A 20,648-nucleotide genomic window follows, 5' to 3' on the forward strand; every position below is an offset into this window, starting at 1 on the left:
AGACATAGGAAGGTTGTATTTATAACGAAGTTCTAAATACAACGAGGTTCCAACTGTAATATTTATTGTTTATCTGTTATTGGCTGGTAATTTTGGATTCACCCTGTACTTAAGTTTTTCTGCAAGAAAGCTAACTGCAAGGGGTAATGATAACACCGTTTATACTAGAATTATGTTTTTGTTATTTTAATTACTACACGTTAATAATACTTATAAAAGTGGATACTCCGTTTGAAACTATGTCACCTCAGTGAAATTGGTTGACACCATTGTTTTGGTTTTTGATTTATCATGTAATATAAAAGAATCAGAAGAAAGAAGAGCAAGAAATTCAAACTCTTTGCTATGATATTTACAGACATTCTCAGCACTTGTGACTCATTCATTACATTGATATTGTTATAAAAGAAAACTCTGTATAGTATAGTAAAGTTCTGATGACCTATTTAGAATATGTTTAAAACTAGCTGGAGTACTCGTCCCCTGGACGGAAGTTATATAAATTCATGATTAATGAATTAAGACATGAAAAGTTGATTACCTTATATATATAATTGTAAAAAACGTAAAAACGTCTATAAAAACTACAAGACAAGAAATTATGAATCCGCAAGTTTGTATGTATTTCCCCATGCACCCAATTAACCTCCATACCAAATTTGATGAAGATCCATCTACAGGGGGCGAAGTAGTGGTAAATGTTTAAAGTTGGCTTGGAATACGTACTCAGATGATTGTTTCATAACTTCGGGGCCCGGCATGGCCAGGTGGTTAGGGCGCTTAACTCGCAATCTGCGGGTCGCGGGTTCGAATCCCCGTCCCACCGAACATGCTCGCCCTTTCAGCCGTGGTCAATCCCACTATTCGTTGGTAAAAGAGTAGCCCAAGAGTTGGCGGTGGGTGGTGATGACTAGCTGCCTTCCCTCTAGTCTTACACTGCTAAATTAGGGACGACTAGCGCAGATAGCCCTCGTGTAGCTTTGCGCGAAATTCAAAACAAACAAACAAATCATAACTTTGGATGAAAAATATAAAGTTGATAATTTTATAAAAGTGAGAGAGCTATTCAATGACAATTCATCAAAAATTATATTACAGAATAATATTTCTTAGATACGATTATTGTGAATAGAAAAGTAAATAAATGAATGTTTTTGCACAAACCAATCAATTCATACTGTTATTTGAATTTTTATAGCAATCACCTCTAAACACATTAAATTGGTTATTCTAATGAATGGAGCTCAAAGATTACTCTATTTAGTTTTAATAAAAAATAAAGAAAGTTAGATTAAATGAACTTAAAAAATATCCTCTTTAAACGAAATTATCCAGCAAGTATCACTTAAAAAGGTTTACATTTAGCTAAAAATAATTTTGAAGAAATTTATAAAACACCCTTAAAAACATTGTATTACTGTTGTTGATAGTATTATCCTAACGTTAGTATAAATTAAAAGTTTATAATCTTCCCCCAGGTGGCTCAGCTGTAAGTATGAGGGATTAAAAAATCTAAAAATCAGGTTTGGATACCTGAGATGGGCAGAGCAAAGATAGCCCATTGTGCAGCTTTGCACTTAACAACAACAACGAAATATACATAACCAGTTAAATGATATGGTTTAAGAAATTTTGAAAAAAATGTATTCAATTATCAAAAATTTACTGTAGCTAAGATTCAACCTACAATTTTATGTAAACTATCAATTATCGAAAGGAAGAATATCATTAGAGAAGGAGAAGGGATTTTTGTATATGATAGAGTTAATTGTAAGTTATATAAAGTTTACTTAAAAACAGGTAAAGAAGTTATAGGAGAGGTTGTTTTCTATGTGAATACTAAGTCTGATCGCAATTTTAAAAATACTGTATATCTTTTAAAATGCTATATTTGGAAAGTTATTTATATATGAGAAACAAACAATAACGTTAAAAATGCCCAATTTAATATTTTGTTTGCTAACCAGCGTTTAAATAAATAATCTATTGACAATACAGAGAGAGACCTAAACCTTTAAGTTCCTAGAACAATTGTAACCGTCTTTCAGATGTTAGGTCTACAAAATCTGACCTATAACACAACGTTCTCAAGAGGTATTGCATTGGGAGGGTTGAGTTTATAACATGGTAATTTGAAATCGATACTGCAACTAAACCAGACAAGATTTTGTACTTTGGTTTTTGATATCAAATAAGGAAAACTTGTCCTTTTTAATTATGGTGCTTCATTTAATGCTGTTTAGATATTCCTGAGTGAACGTACGTAGATAGAATGAAAAATAGATATTAAGTTCGCATAGCTAAAGCTTTAACTATACAAATAAAATTACAATTTTCAATACATAAACAGAATCAAACCTTTCATTTTATAAAGAGAACAAAGTTTGTAGCTTAATGAACAAAAATAAAATTATCATTAGAGAAATAAATCTAAACCTTTAAATATACAAATAAAACGAAATCTTTGACTGCATAAATAGAGATAGATTTTAACTTTATAAGTTGAAATAAACAAATTATTTCAATAGAACTTAGCTTTCAACTGTATAAACATAAATAATTTTTAATAACAAATAGGTTAGCTAACGTATTTTATAATCGGGAAATCATACTACATGTTATGAAATGTTTCATTAATATAATTCTATAAATAACGAATATCGTTCAAAATAATCCAACCTTTTTTTTTTCAGGAGCGTTTTTAATACCATATGTAATCATGTTAGTATTTGGAGGACTTCCCCTATTTTACCTGGAGTTAGCTCTGGGTCAGTACTACCGCAGTGGTTGCATAACAATCTGGAGCAAGTTGTGTCCGATCATGAAAGGTAAAGCTATTATCTTTATTTGTTTCATTTTTAAAACCAATATTTCTTGTGGTTTTTGACATAAATAAGTTAGACAGAATGGTATATAGTTTTAGAAAGGTTTGCAGAAAAATATTACTGTTGAGACTTTTCAAATAAAAACGTTCTATCTGGATAACAAGCAAAATCTAATAACTTTAATCGCCACTTTTCACGCCTGGATGATTTTATTTCACTATTCAACGGAAAGAGAACCAGTCACGATAACCAATCAACGAGTCCCGGAATTCATCATACGGTTCAATGATGATGTATTTATTATGCAATCGAGCCTTGCGCCCTCTATGGTCCAGTTATCTTCGAACCTTGGCTTTATCGTCATTTCAGAATGTCACGAAGCTTTGTTATCAACTGGAAGTTTCAATGTTTCCATAGCAACACTGCACCCGACACCTGGCAGTTAGGTGATACTCAGACGTCGTTTTCTCAGAAAATTTCTCGCTCCGTTTTTAACCCGGGTATCTGAAATTACAGCACCAAGATTGATTTCTTTCCTTTTTGGCAGATCTCTTTGAACGAAAGTAATTTAAAGTATTGCTAACGGAAGCTATTCTTGTGACACTGATACCTTCTCATAATATTTTCTACTAATTTCCATTCTGTCATTTTTAACAAACTGCCAAACGTCGTTTTAAAAGTTAGGTACACTCATAACTTATGTTTAAATTTAATACTTATTGTTCAAGCCGAAATTTTATTACGCCCTAAAACAAACTTTGTCATGTGCGTGCGCCTGAGAATAAAAATTATTTGTTAACACGAACTTAGGATGTTTTTCAGTAAAGACATGACACGTGACACCAAAAACTTGTTGATTTTACAAATATCTTTATAGTTAATTAACTATCGTATATAAAAAATAAGTTCGAACCTCTCCAAAAGATGGCACCGTCCCTGTTAGAAATTAGAATTTGTATATCTAAATTGGCGAGTTAATAATTATTTGTATAAATTACATTATTGGTTGAGTTCAATATAAAGTTAATTATTCAATTCATTCAATTAAACTTAAAAGAATTTATTGTTTGATCTTTCAACAAAATTGAATTTCAACAAGTGACTGTCTCCAGTGAATTTTAGAGGTTTATAAATTGTTTGTCTCCCATGAAACATTTTCCTCTCAACAATAGATCTTCTTCAGTTAGAGTTTAATATCTATTTTATATTTTCTTTGGTTAAACTTGTATCTCATATGTGGCTTATTTCTGTTAATCTTGAAGATTAATAATTCGTTTTCTTGAGTTAAATTTACGTTTCAATAATTGATCCTTCTCAGTTGGTACCAGATAAATAATTTTATTTTCGAGTTAAATGTACATTTCACTATATGAACTTTTATTTCAGTTAGTGACTTTTTTAACTGAAAACATTTAATAACTTGAACTTCACTGGATCAGCTCATAAGCAGTGTAATCAACATATATAGAAATAGATATAAATAAAATACACACAAAAAACGGTTGATTTAAACATTTGTAAGCTAAAACGTTTCCATCTATGCTTTTGAGATACAGAAATTCATCAGTTTTATTTTAGTTTAATTCGTAAGAAAATTTTTGTGAAATGATTTTATTCCCATTTATAGTTAAAAGGTAGTGAATAGTGCGTTTACATATGTATATATATGTGTGTTTTATTAATTACTTGTATTATTTACATTACACGATATACTTAACGACACGGACTGGATTGCTCTGTTAGTGAATTTTGATTTCATTCTTTTATTCTTACTGAAAGTATAAGTTCGTTTTCTTTCATATTATAGCGCTATATGTACCCGGGTAACTCACATGTATGTTGTATACAACAGTTTTCTACGGCTTCTACTGTTAGAGTTATGTTTTTTGTTTTCTTTTGTTGTTGTTGTTATGAGCACTTGAGTGTACAAGTGTGCTTATAATTACAAGGTTTCATTGCTGCTTTATAATACACACGTTCAGACGAGTTCTTAGGCTTGGCTATTAGAAGAGAAAAAAAGTAATCTCTTTTACAAAACACGTTTTCTTTAAATTCCATACTTTATTTTTTTAGAAAAATTTTTTGTTTGACATTTGAATGAAAAACAGCTATACATTCATAGTAAACCCATAGGTAACCAGAAGTTATGTTCACACACACACACACACATACACAACAAACAAATGAGAATTTCAAATCCCTCAGACTAGCACTTCTCAAACCTTTTCTTATGTTCTCCATTTAGAGACAAAAATATTTAAGTGGCTCCAGACAGCAATCAAAAGAACATAGCAACCAAAGTGTCATAGCGACCAACACTTTCACAGGGCGGGTTTCAATTTTTTTAAATCCAGAACAAAAGTAGGCCTAACTATAATTATTTACTTATGACCCCCTCGGATGAATCTACGACCCACAATTTCGAAACTGCTGCCTTAGATCAACTATATTAGATTAAAACCGCTAACAAATGTATACCAAGGGTGTTAAGAATGTAGTTATCCTGAAAGAAAACGCGTCTCATCAAAATTCCCCCTTCAGAGCGATACAATTTCTCTTTCGTTCTCTAAGCCTTCATTATACTAGTTCAGTAAAACGCGGGTATCATAATACATTCAACTGCTTCACGATAATCATACCATCCTTTAGAAGGCTAGGAAAGATGGAAATCAATATACTAGCATAAAACTTTTTAAACTATCTCTTCACAACAGAGATAATTTACATCACTCTTACAAACTATTTTGAGATTGCGAAAAACTGCTCATGGTCGTTCCTTATGATTTTGCTGTTGAACCTCTTCCGGAACATCTACTGGAAACTTAGTGTGTAGATCGCAGACAAATTTCCTCGGTGTCACTGTATGTAACTCTCAATTATCATTTTATAATTATTAAGCTTGATACCTATTATAAAACAGATAACACATGATGCTACTAGCAGAGACCAGATGCTAGCTTATTAAGACGACCTTTAGTTAGTCGCAGTTAACATATATCCAGCATATGAGGGAAAAATAAAATTTCACTCTAAATATTCCTCGTACTTGTCTGTACGAATAGAGACACAGCTTTAGAGCAAAGACGTTAGCATTCTCTATCATTACTAAGAATGAAGACATCCTAAGGAAATTCAAAACCTAATAGTTTTTTTTAATTTAATTTCATAAGAGCTATAATGTATAATACAGGGATTCTCAACTTTTCCTCCATCATTAACCCCCTCGGCTTGATGTATTTCTCCATTTACCCCTTTACTTCCATACAAAAAATTCATAGCCATCATAAAGGGACAGAAAAACAAGAAGGTCAGAAAAAAACTTATTCAGGTTTTGCACAAAAATAGCACACACACACACACACACATTCTTAGCATTCTCTTTCACACACACACACATTCTTAGCATTCTCTCTCTCACTCTCACACACACATTTTACAAAATGAAATTTAATTGAATTATTATTCAATGATCAGGTACATCAATTATTCACCCCCTGCCATGTAATTTTTACCCCCAAGGGGTAAGTTCACCCCTGGTTGAGAATCACTGGTATAATATAACACATGATGGTGTGAAAATCTTCTCATTTGTGTATGTACAATTTATAACAAATTAACTAGATGGCAAAACTATTTTGGACAGGCATAGGATACACAACAATAATTATGTAACAATGTGTAAACATTCTCTCTATTACACGTACAAGTTCCATTATACTAATTATAAGATAATGTGTCAACTTTCTTCTTATTGTAGGTATAAGTCCCATTGTACCAGTTACAATAATGTGTAAACTTACTCCTTACTGTAGGTATAAGTCCCATTATACCAATTACAATAATGTGTAAACTTACTCCTTACTGTAGGTATAAGTACCATTATACCAATTACATTAGTGTGTAAACTTACTCCTTACTGTAGGTATAACCTACATTATACTAATTATACAATACAATGTAAATTTTCTCCTAAATACAGTTATACATTACGCTATATTACTATATAATAACGTGTAAACTTTCTCCTTACTGCTCGTATAAGTTTCACTATACTAATTATACAATAGAGTGTGAACTTTCCCATTAATGTAGGCTTAAGTTGCATTATAAAGTAATGTGTAAACTTTCTTCCTACCTTACGTACTAAGTTTCATGATACTAATTATACAATAATGTGTGAACTAAGTATGAATGATCGGCACTTGGGTAACGTTTAAAATGAAATAAATAATTAAAACACAACGATTCATGTTTACACCATAAAAGTTTAATAAAGCCGTCAACGGCTTCCACTTAAAAACACGTTACATGTTTTGATGCATTTCTACGTCGTCTTCGGGAGTTGCTTACAAGACAATTTATACTCTCTGTATGTCATGATGTTTCAAAGGAATTTACAAAAATCCCCTGTCAATTTTTATAATATGTCATGCCATGTAACAGTTAATTGATTTGATAAACCTTTATCATGATTTAATACTTGTTTTATTTTATTCTATTATTTGCAATGTTTTTCCGATATTTAAAGCTAGTAATATCGGTTTATAGAAAACCTCTAGCTTTTGTCATTCCGCCACACCAAGAATCGCGTCATATAAAAACACAAAACATTTTTGAATTTTATACTTATATTTACAGACCTTTGAAAATATATTCTAGGCAAGAATAGTTAAGTAATAAATTATTGCTAGTTAAATACATAACAGTTGAAAGGGTACTTATAACAAATATAGTAGAGTTACAAAAAAATGACCTTTACGCTCGAGATAATCATAAGAAAACTTTCATTTTAGCCGACGTTTCGCCTGGTACATAAAGCTTTATTATCAAGATGTGTTAATCGTTTCAGTATGCACTACAAATTCTGAAAAACAACAAAAAATAGTAGATAGAGTATTTAATAAATTTGCTAATAGTTCAATGGTAGTTAAAAGTACTAAGTTAAAATCTGTTTATGAAAAAAAAGCTAAAAAAGAAGCTTTAAATTTACCATATATTCCAGGACCAACAGGTCAATTATTTAATGTTTTTAAGAATAACAAAACTTTTGCCCAACTTTAAACCTATGAATAATATAAAGGTTTGTTTGTAATTAAGCACAAAGCTACACAATGGGCTATCTGTGCTCTGCCCACCACGGGTATCGTAACCCGAATTGTAGCGTTGTAAGTCCGCAGACTGTGCCACTGGGGGGGGGGGGGTGATAATATAAACGAGATGTTGGGGAATACCAAAGAAAAAATAGAGAAAAATGAAAAGACTGGGCCTTATAGAATAGAATGTGGATGTGATAGTAGTTATATTGATCAGACTAAAAGGAACTTAAAGTACAAATTACTGGAACATAAAGGTTACATAAGAATGTGTTTGAAGTTAAGCACAAAGATACACAATGGTTCTAGTGATATAAGACCGCAGACATTCCGCTGTGCCATTGAGGGGCGTTACATGAGAAATAATATTAATATAGACAATTCAGCTGTAGGAGAACACGTACAAACACCAACAAAATACAACTTATGGAACAAAAACTACAACAACAGCTCAACCAAATAACCTTACAGTTTTCAATATCTAATAAACATTGGGAATAATGATAGTTACAAAGAAAAAGTATTAAATCGATAAGAAGAGCCACCAAGTCACTTACATTATATGACATGAAATATTGCAAACATTGATTGGTGTTTTATGTAAATAACATTGATACGTAATAAATCATGGCATAAAGAAACAATAGTTTGTCTTGTAAATAACACCTGAAGACGACGTAGAAGAGCGTCAAAACATGTAACATGTAAAGGGTTTTTAAGTGGAAGCCGTTGACGGCTTTATTAAACTTTTAATTGTGTAAGTATGATTCATTACATTTTAATTATTTATTTTACTTTAATGTGTAAATTTTCTCTCTACTACACATGTAAGTATCATCCTATTAATTATACAAAAATGTGTAAACTTTATAATTACTCTAGGTATAAGTCACGTTATACTAGGTGTAGAATATTGTGTAAACTGTCTCCTTACTGTAGAAATAAGGGGGCATTATACTAATTATACTATAACATGTAAACTTTCTCCTTATTGCACGAGGGTAGTAATGCGTAAAGGTTCTCGTTAAAACAGGTATAAGTTCGATTATACAAATTATCAAATAATATCTAAATGTTCTCCTTACTGCTGGTATAAGTTACGTTACACTACTCATACAATAATGTGTCAACTTTCTACTTACTGCAGGCATAAGTTCCATTGTACTAATTATATAATAATGTGTAAGTTTTCTCCGTACTGCAGTTATATGTTACATTAAACAATAGTGTGCACACTTCCTCCTTAATACAGGTATAAGCTACTTCACATTAATGATACAATAATGTGCAAATTTTCTTCTTACTGAAGGTAAAAGTTACATTATACTAATTATACAAATATGTTTAAACATTCTCCTTACTGCAGGTGAAACTTAAAATATACTAATTATACAATAGCATGTAAACTTTATCTTTACTGTATGTGAAAATTATGTTATACTACTTTTACAATAACGTGTAAAACTTCTCCTTACTGTAGGTATTTGTTGAACTATACTAATTATATATGTAAACTTTTCCTACCACACGTAGTTTCATTATACTAATTATACAATGATGTGTAAACCTTATCCTAACTGCAGGAACAAGGTAAATTATACTAATTATACAATAACGCGTAAACATTCTATTTACTACACGTATAAATTACATCATATTTATTACACAATACGGTGTAAACTTTCGTCCTACTATACGTATAAGTTTCATTATACTAATCATACAATGACGTGTGCATTTTCTCCTTACTGTACATATAAGTTACATTATACGATAATGTGTAATTTTGCTCCTTACTAGAGATATAAGGTCCATTATATTAATTATATAATAACGTGTAAACATTCTATTTACTGCAGCTATAAGTTCGTTTATACTAATTATGCAATAGCGTGTAAGATTTCTTTTTAACCTAAATAGAAGCCACATTATATTAAATATACTACAAGTGTAAATTTTTATACAATAATATGTAAACTTTTCCCTTAATACATGTATCAGTTACATTGTTTGAATTGTACAACAATGAGTAAACTTTGTCCTGGCTGTAAGAAGAATACACTGTATTAACTATACACTAGTATGTAAACCTTCTAATAACTACAACTAAACTACATAATATATTAAACTAAACATAGTATATTACCATATACCAATTATACAATAACATATAAACTTTCTCCTTAATTCAGGTATAAGTTTCATTATATTCACTAGCAGAAACGCCGCCCTATGAGCAGCTGTTTGTGCTAGTAATTACTATTCGTACAATTCATGCCTCTTTGAAAAAAATTTTGAAAAAGGAAATATTTTCTAAAAAAAGGAAATTTTTTTGGGTAAGTACTGCACGGAAAAAGTGTTCGGATTGTGCTGATATAAACTGTAATGTTTTTATATGTTAAAAAGTGCTATCTTTTACTGAAAAAATAAGTTTTTTAAGAACTCCATTTTTTAGTACTATATTTACAATTTACATCAATAAAGATATAATCAAACCCTCACGTACAGCCCTAGTGAATTATGTTCTTGTTGTGAGGAAAATACTTTTATTTAAAATTGTTTTCTGTGATAAAGAAATGGTTGTTGCACATACCACAGTTATTTTTCTAATTGACCGAATCTTGAATACCCAAAGTGTGAAATGTTTTTATGGATGTATGTTTGTGGTGCCATATATTTAATGTGGTGCCATAGCGTATTTATTATTTCGGTCACACACATATATATATATATGTTTATGTTTGTGGTGCCATATATTTAATGTGGTGCCATAGCGTATTTATTATTTTGGTCACATACATATATATATATATATATACATGCTACATCCATTATGGTAAGATTATACGATAATGTGTAAACTTTCTCTCTACTACATGTATATATTACATTATACTAATTATACAATAGCAAATAAACTTTCTCCTTACTTGAAGTAGAAGTTACATTAAGCTAATTGTATAATAATGTGTAAACTTTTGATGTACTAGATGTATAAATTATCTTGTATGAATTATACAATGAGGTGTAAACTTAATCCTTACTGCACGGATAAGTTCTATTATACTCATTATAAAATAAAGTGTAAACATAATCCTTACTTCAGGTCGAAGTTCATTATATTAATTGCATAATAATGTGTCAACTATCTCCCTACAGCAGATATAAGTTACATTATACAGTTCATTGGAGGGATGTTTTGTGAGGACTCGGATCTTTGATTGACCTGCCTGACGCACATTTGTATTAATATGGGTGTGGGTGGGATCACAGATGCTACACAACTCCTCAACTCTCACTTACGGCTCCAAGTAGTTGGTTGTGGACGCCAACGGCCATACATCGGTATCTCCACTCGACAGTGGTGCAAAACTAAGTGACGAAAACCAGGTCGATGGCGAGGTAGCTTGGGGACGTCACCCCTTAAGTGCATGGATACTGGATACGGAAGAGAAAACTGAAGATTCCAACTGATTAGAGGGACAATAGCTCTGAAGGCCCATCTGGAGCACAGTCTTGACACTTGGTAAGATTAGTGGCCGGTCACCTGTGAAGAGTCTGGGACCTCGCACAATATAAGGCCCAAAGACAGTCAACGTAGAGCCGTGGTACTTAAAGTAGAAGGTTATACAAAGATAGCTGGGTCCCTTGCGGTCATTTCTGTTGTGAATAACGACAGGGAAGAAGAAACCTTTGCCCAGAGATATAATCTACAAAATGATGAGGGTGATTTAAACTCAGCCGAGAGGTCAGCATCTGAAAAGGTTACATTCAGTCGTAGAGGTTGTTTATTAAAGATAGCAACATGGAACATTAGAACTTTATCAAGCAGGTAAGCTTGATAATTGTATACAGTAAATGGGCAGATTGGGATAAGATGTAATGGATGTAGCTGAAGTTAGGTGGCTAGAATCGGGACAGATGGATAGGAAGTATTGCACAATATATTTCTCACGAGGAGATAAATTCAGAAATGGAATTGCCATCCTGATAAATAGAAAATATAAACGATCAGTGCAAGGGCACTGGCCTATCTCAGACAGAGTCATCATGATCAAGATTGAGGACAAGCCATTTGATTTGGTTAGCATACATGATGATACACAGAAATGTTATGACCAATGTAAATCAACAGACGTAGTTTTAGTCATGGGTGATTTAAATGCCAAAATTGGCGCAGGAAAATTTGGAAATCATGTGGGATAATATGGACTCGGTTCACGAGATGAGAGAGGTGATAGACTCTTGCAGTTCTGCCATGAAAATTATCTCATGGTAGCTAACACTTTCTTCAAACAACCTGTAAGACGATTGTACACATGGGAAAGCCCAGGAGATATTCATGGGAACGAAATAGACTATGTGGTGGTAAAGCAGCGCTTCAGAAACTGTATACTCATACTTATCCTGATGCTGATGTAAATTCGGATCATAACCTGATGGCAAAAATCAAGCTTAAAATCAAAATCTTAAAGAAAAAGAAAATTCAACCTTTACACAGAACGGATACTTGGAGAGATGGATGAGCTCCCGGGAATAAGAATTGGAGGGGTTAATATAGTGGCACTGAGGTACGCTGACGATACAGTGCTACTGGCAGAGTCAGAGGAAGCTTTACAGAGAATAATGAACTGAGTAAGTAGTAGAAGTTTAGAGAACAGCTTGAGCATTAAAATCAAGAAGAGAAAAACCATGGTTGTGAGGAGAGATGTAAAAGAAATAGTTAGAGTCAACATCAAAGTGGATGGTCACACACTAGTACAAGTGGACAAGTTTATCTACTTGGGGCAACTAATAACTGAAGATGGTAAATGTGAGCCAGAAGTCAAGAGACGGATAGAAATTGCAAGAGCAAATTTCATCCGTACGAAAGACTTATTAACCACAAGAAACATTAGGCTAGAGACAAAGAAGAAACTTATAATATTTGTATACTATCAATTTTCCTGTATGCTGTAGTGACTTGGACACTAACCAAAGAACTCCGGAACAAAATAGAAGCGTTGGAAATGTGGATGCTTAGAAGAATGTTGAAAATATCATATACAGAGTATAAAACAAACATATAAGTTCCATTATACTAACTATAGATTAGAGTGTAGAATTTATCATTATTGTATGTAGAAGTTACATTATACTGATAATACAATGACGTGTAAACATTCTCCTTAATGCATGTATAAGTTACATTATAGCAAGTATACAATAATGTGTAAACTTTCGCCCCACTATATATATATATATTGCAAGAATAAGTTACATTATCCTATTTATACAATGACGTGTAAACGTTCTTCCTACAAGACGTATAACTTCTATTATATTAATTATACAGTAATGTAAAAATATTCTCTGTACTACGAGTATAAGTTATATTATACTAATTATACCATACCTTGTAAACTTTGTCCGAATTGCACGTATAAGTTCCATTATACTAACTATGGAGTAGCGTGTAAAATTTCTCGTTACTGTACGTTTAAGTTACATTATACTAATTATACAATAACGCGTAAACTTTCTATTTATTGCAGGTATAACTTACATTTTAATAATTATACAAAAATGTGAAACATCCTCTCTACTTTAACTTCGTTTATAGTAATTGTACTTATAATGTGTAAATTTTGTCTCTACTGCAGACATCACTTACATTATACTAATCTATATAAATATAATAGTACTGTCTGTTGTATGTCCATATAACTATTTCGCAGGGTGTGGATGGTTCTTCGTCAAAATTGGTACGGAAGCTCATTATGTCCATGAGAGGTACATACAAATTTTCAGTTTTGCGGTTTTTATGGGCGTTTTTTTTTTACCACTACTTCGCCCCCTGTAAATGGATCTTCACCAAATTTGGTATGGAGGTTTGTTGGATTCATGCGAAGTTGCAGTTTCACGTTTTGTGTTTTGCAGTTTTTATGGGCGTTTTTTACAATTACATATAAGGGAAGCAACTTAACGTGTCCTAAGATAGCCTTTCATTAATCACGAAGTTACATAACTTTCGTCCAGGAGACGAGTGCTCTAACTAGTTATACAATAATAAGTAAATTTTCTCCTTAACATAGGTATATGTTACATTATATTAATTATACAATAACGTGTAACCTTCCTCTTTACTACAGTTAGTAGGTCCATTAAATAAATTATACACTAACATGTAAAGTTTCTTCCTCCTACACGTATAAATTCCCTTATATTACGTATATAATAATGGGTAAACATTCTCCTCACTACATGTATAAGATACATTATACAACAGTGTATAATCTTCCTCCTTACTGCAGTAATATGTTCAATTATATTAATTATACAATACTATGTAACCATTTTCTCTATTACATGTATAAGTTCGATTATATTACTTATACAATAATATGTAAACTTATTCCTCAAGTTAGGTATAAGCTCAATCATACTAATTATGAAATATTCTCTAAGCTAACTCCTTACTGCAGATATAAGTTACATTTTACTAATTATGCAATAATGTGAAAACATTCTCTCTACTACATATGTTCCATTACAAGAATTATACAATGATGTGTAAATTTTCTCTTTCGTATAGAAACAAGTTATATTATATTAATTATAAAATAATGTATAAACTTCTTCTCTACTACAGTAATAGGTCCATTATACTAATTATCCGATAACTTGTAAACTTTTTCCTTACTGAGGTATATGTTACATTATACTTATTATACAATAATGTGAAAACATTCTCTCTACTACACTTATAACTTCGTTTAAACTAACTGTACAATAATGTGTAAACATCCTCCTTACTACAGCTATAAGCTCAATTGTATAAATTATACAGTATTGTTTAAACTTTGTCCGTTCTGCAGGTATTATGTAGCGAAGAGTGCGCTGGCACTCTCTATGTTGGGATGACACGGACGGCCGTATTAAAGCAATACAAAAGTAATCTGGATTTTCTTCTCTAGGATGTTGGGATGACACGGACGGCCGTATTAAAGCAATACAAAAGTAATCTGGATTTTCTTCTCTAGGGCATCAGGAGCTAAATATAAAGAGCAATCTGGAATAGCCGCTCTATCTCAGTTAACCAGAGCGTCCCGAGGTCGAAAACCGGCGAATAGCCAAATCCGAGATTTCTTATTTTCATTCATCATTATATTTCTTCAGCAGGCCTAACGCCTACCTAGTTCTAGAAGTAACTATAATTTTATGATCAATTGATAGAATAAACAGTCTTCACGATCTTTGCCTGCCTATTTTATTATTATTCTGTACAACAATTATAAAGCTTTAGAATATACCCTATAACCTAGTAACCCACGCAAGTCATATTATAAAAACAGTAAACAAATAAGTATTAGGGAAAAATTATCACTAAATAAAAAACGTATGTAGAGCTGATTACTGAATTTCAAAAAGGAACTAAAAAAGATAGGGCTGAAGTGGACATATCGCTTGACCAGACTAATGACCACATAGCAGACTAAGCTGTCTCGACTTTACGGGGAGAATAAAATCCGTACATTACTGGCTTTCTCACAGGCAAAACAAATAGAACGAGAATTTCCAATTGTAAAATGTTACTCTATTGTAAAATAGTCATAAAAGTAATATTCTAAAGTCAATTATAGGAAAGGTATAATGGTGAAAGCTGAGATTCTATTGAAACAGAAAGCATTCGATAGACAAATTAGGGAAGCCATGTAAAGTCGAGACGAACTAGTCTCCTATGTGACCATTACCCGGATCAAGCGATATGTCCACTTCCATCCCTATCTTATTTGGTTTCTTTTTTTCAAGTTCAGTTGCTAGCCCTACATAGCTTTTTATGTAGCGATAATTTTTTCCATAATACTTGTATTATACTGATTATATAATAACATGTAAGCATTGTATTTATTACACGTATAAGTTCAATGATATTAATTATACAATAATATGTAAATTTTCTCCTTAAATAGGTATAACTTACATTATACTGATTATAAAATAATATTTAACCTTTCTCCTTACTACAGGTAGTCGGTCTATTATACTAATTATATAGTAACATGTAAACCATTTTTCGTACTACATGTATAAATTCGATTGTAGCAATTATATAATAATGTGTAAACTTTCTCCTTAATACAAGTATGAGTTACATTACACAACAACGTCTAAGCGTTCTTATTACTGCAGTTATATGTTCAGTTATATTTATTATACAATAGCATTTAAACTTTGTCCTAATTACAGGTATCAGTTACGTTATACTAATTATACAATAATGTGTAAACATTGTCTTTATTACACGTATAAATGCGATGATATTAATATAGGTATAAATTCGATTATTCGAATTATAAATAATGTCTAAACTTTTTCCTTGATAAATGTTTAAGTTGCATAACATTTATTATCCAATAATGTGTAAATATTAATTATACAATATTGTATAAACTTTCTCCTTATTGCAGGCTTAAGTTAAGTTATACTAGTTATATAATAATGTGTAAGCTTTCTCTTTACTGCTGGTATAAGTTATATTATATAGTGATATGTAAACTTTCTACTACACTTATAAATTTGATTAAACTAATTATACAATAAAGTGTAAACTTGTCTTCTTATATGATGTAGAAGTTACATTGTACTAATTATACAATAATGTGTAAACTTTCTCCTCACTGCATGTAGAAGTTACATTATACTAATTATACAACAATGTGTAAACTTTTTTCTTACTGCAGGTATAAGTTACATTGTACAATTTATAAAATAATGTTTAAAATTTCTCCATACTACATGTATAAGTTGCATTATACTAATTATACAATAACATGTAATATTTCTTTGTACTAAACATATAAATTACATCATGATAATTATATAATAATTTGTAAACATTTTTCCTTGTACATGTATAAGTTTGTGTAATTTTCCCCATTACATGTATAAGTTCCATTGTAATAATTATATAATGATGTGTAAATTTATCTTTAATAGAGATTTAAGTTACATCATATTAATTGTACAATAACGTGTGAACTTTTTCTTTACTGTGATGTAAGTTACATTATACTAATTATACAATAATTTATAAACTCTGTCGTTACTACACGTATAAATTACATTATACTAATTATACCATAACGTGTACATTTTATTTCTACTACTCGTATAAGTTACATTATACTAATTATGCAATAATATATAAACGTTCCCTACTATTCGTATAAGTTACACTATAATAATTATACAATAACTTGTAAAATTGCTCTTTGCTGCAGGAATAAGTTATGTTATAAAAGTCATATAATGATGTGTAAACTTTCTCCTCACTACGGGTATGAGTTACGGTATATTAATTATAGAATAACGTGTAAACTTTCTCCTCACTACGGGTATGAGTTACGGTATATTAATTATAGAATAACGTGTAAACTTTCTCCCCACTACGGGTATGAGTTACGGTATATTAATTATAGAATAACGTGTAAACTTTCTCCTCACTACGGGTATGAGTTACGGTATATTAATTATAGAATAACGTGTAAACTTTCTCCCCACTACGGGTATGAGTTACGGTATATTAATTATAGAATAACGTGTAAACCCTCTCCATACTAAACGTATAAAGTTGATTTTACTGATTTGACAATAACGTGTAAGTTTTGTACCTACTACATATATAAGTTCCATTAGACTAATTATATGATAACATGTAAATTTTTCCCTTTCTTCAGTTAAGGTGCATTATGATATTATAGGAAAAACATTTCTTGCTGCCAATGTAGCTAACAATACAGGCACTGGGTTACAATGTTTATTGTTTTCAACTTCCCTGCTTGCTATATTCATAGATTATTATATGACAATTTTGTAGAATCTTAACTATCTTTCTCAGCACATGAATATATCACAATGTAATCAGCATTTAACAATGTCCTGAGCTCTCCAGGTAATACATAAAGATATAATTACAGCATAACAAATAAATACATGTTTTGTAATTATCTCCACATTGCAAGCGTATCTTACAAAGCAAGCACACAACAATGTTTTTCATTCTCTTCCTGCTAATTTGATAATTATAACATAACCAATAAAAACAATGTGTTGTAGTTTCTCCATACTACAAGTATATCGTGCAAAGCAAGCATACAAAACTTCTCTTGCTGCTAATTTGATACTTATAACATAATCAATGAATAATAATAATATGTTTTAGTTTCTCCATATTTTAAATGTATCTTGCAAAGCTGTACACAACATTCTATTTCTTTTCTTCCTACTGCAGGGATAAGACACAATGTTACTGATAAATAACTGTGCTGTAGTTTCTCTCCATACTGCAAGTTTATGTTACGACGCAAGTACAAAACAACCTATATCACTGTCTTCCCACCACAGGGATAGGCTACGCCATCTGTGTTATTGACCTATATATGGCCATGTATTACAATACCATTATCTGCTGGGCCGTTTACTATCTGTTCTCGTCCTTCACATCCGAGCTGCCATGGACCAAGTGTGACAATTCCTGGAACACAAACAACTGTCAAACCCTTGCGGAGAGGGCAGTCAACGTATCCAACATGTCGACAAGTCCAGCTCAGGAATTCTTTGAGTAAGGAGTTTTCCAATATTTGTAATTCACTAAATCTTTTTCATCTTTCGTCGTTTTACGCAATCTGTGATGAAAACTGTATTTGCTGTAGATATTGGCGGATTCCAATGCACGGTTCTAGAGATCTCTAAACGTTTTGAGTCACTATAAGATACAGCTATATTTGACTTTTCTATGCAAGGTTTCTCCAGTTCACTAACCGTTATGAGAAATGTATTAGCCATAGATAACGCTGCATTTCAATAAAAGTATCCTCCAGTTTATTGAACGTCATGAATACCCCTTAGCTACATATTTCGTTGGGTTCAATAAACGGTTGTCCAATTCACCAACAGCTATAAAGATTGCGTTAGATACAACCATCACTGACTTTTAATACAAGGTTTTCCCAGGTAATAACCATCATGAGAACTGCCTTGGCTAGAAATATCGCTGAATTTAAAATAATGTTCTTTCAGTTTACTAACCGTTATGATTATCGTTGAGTCAGTACGATGTTTTAACACTTTCCTAACCGTTAAGAGAACAACATTACCTACAGATATCAATGGATTTCTGGGGAATTCTTACTAACAGTTAGTAAACTGGGAAACTCGCACTGAAATTAAACTATATCTTTAGCTAATACAGCTCTCATAACAATTAGTAAACAGGGAAATATTATACTGAAATCCAGCGATACTTGTAGCTAATAAATATCTTAAAGCAGTTAGTAAACTGGAGATTACCTTCCACATTAATCCAGGCATAACTGAAGCTAATACTTTTTCATAAAGATAATGAACTCGAGAACTTTTATTAAGATCAACCAATATCTGCAGCTAATACAGCTCTCATAAAAGTTAGTAAATTGAAGAAACCTATTATTGACATCCAGCGATGTCAGTATAGCTAAAACAGTCTTCAGAAATATTAGGAAATGATGGTCCCAAAATGGTTAGTAAAGTCGAAAAATCTTGTAACCGTTATGAGAAGTGATTTGGCTACATGTCTCATTGTATTTCAGTACAAGGTTAGTCCAATACACTAACCATTATTAGAACTGTATTAGCTATAGAAATAGTTGTATTTTTATAAGGTTTTCCATTTCACTAACTGTTACAAGAACTGTATTATTTATCGATATCACTGGATTTCATTACAAGGTTCTCTAGTTTAGTGTAGGCTAAAAGAACGATATTAGGTACACCTATCGTTGGATTGCATTACAGTGTTCTCCATTTCAGTACCTATTATGAGCATTGTATTAGCTACAGCTATATTTAAATTCCATTGCAAAGATTTCAAACCTCCTAACCGTTATGAGATCTGCCTTAGTTACAGATATTGTTAGATGTAAATAAAAGGTTTCTCCAGTTTACTGACGTTTAGGGGGATTTGGGGTTAACTAAGTTTATCCATTTTACTAACCGTTATGAAAACTGTAATATCTACAGCTATCATTGAGTTTCAATAAAACGTTTTTCCAGTTTACTAACTTTTACAGGAAATGTTTTAGTTACCCCAACCTACTTACTTTTAGTATAAGTTTTTAATCTTTATGAGAATTGTGGTTACTTTCATGTTACTGCTGATTCTCATTACAAAGTTCCTCCAATTTACTATCTGTTATGAGAACTGTATTAGCTACTGGTATAGTTGGGTTTAAAGGATGGTTTCTCTAGTTTCCTACCTCTGTGAGCACTATATTAGCGTTAGCTATTGCTGACTTTTAACAGATGGTATCTCTAGTTTACTACCCCTATGGGAACTGTATCAGCTAAAACTGTTGCTGACATTTAACAGACGATTTCTCTAGTTTACTACCCCTATGGAAACTGTATCAGCTAAAGCTTGTTACTTATTACAATTTACCCCAGACGAGCCTCCAATTTATTACGTAACGTATTATAATTTCGAATAGACTGAAACTGAGTTAAATGATAATTTAGATTTAGAAATTAAATAAATGTCGATATGTATCCAATTTATGATACTTGCCAACTAGACTGATACACACAGTTATTTTTAATAGAAATGTATTTTAATATACAACAATAACACAATTTACAATAACAGTTATTACAAATAATGATCTATGTACAAAAGTTTTACAAACTTACAAACAATATTGAGTCCTCTATCTGG

General features: G+C 31.5%; 1 protein-coding gene across 5 annotated transcripts in view; it reads left to right on the forward strand.

Moving 5' to 3' along the window:
• Window positions 1–20,648, forward strand: part of LOC106462445 (sodium-dependent serotonin transporter-like) — a 64,205-nt gene that overhangs the window by 10,119 nt on the left and 33,438 nt on the right. For all 5 annotated transcript variants that reach the window (XR_002611265.1, XR_002611263.1, XR_002611264.1 and 2 more), the window contains exons 2-3: window positions 2,694–2,828; window positions 18,305–18,521. Coding sequence is in view for 1 of the 5 variants with exons in the window: in XM_022389715.1 (XP_022245423.1) it covers window positions 2,694–2,828; window positions 18,305–18,521 (352 nt within the window). In the remaining 4 variants the exon portion in view is untranslated. The remainder of the gene's footprint in view (window positions 1–2,693; window positions 2,829–18,304; window positions 18,522–20,648) is intronic.

Source organism: Limulus polyphemus, unplaced genomic scaffold (genome assembly GCF_000517525.1).
Source record: "Limulus polyphemus unplaced genomic scaffold, Limulus_polyphemus-2.1.2 Scaffold1167, whole genome shotgun sequence".
Taxonomy (NCBI): domain Eukaryota; kingdom Metazoa; phylum Arthropoda; class Merostomata; order Xiphosura; family Limulidae; genus Limulus; species Limulus polyphemus.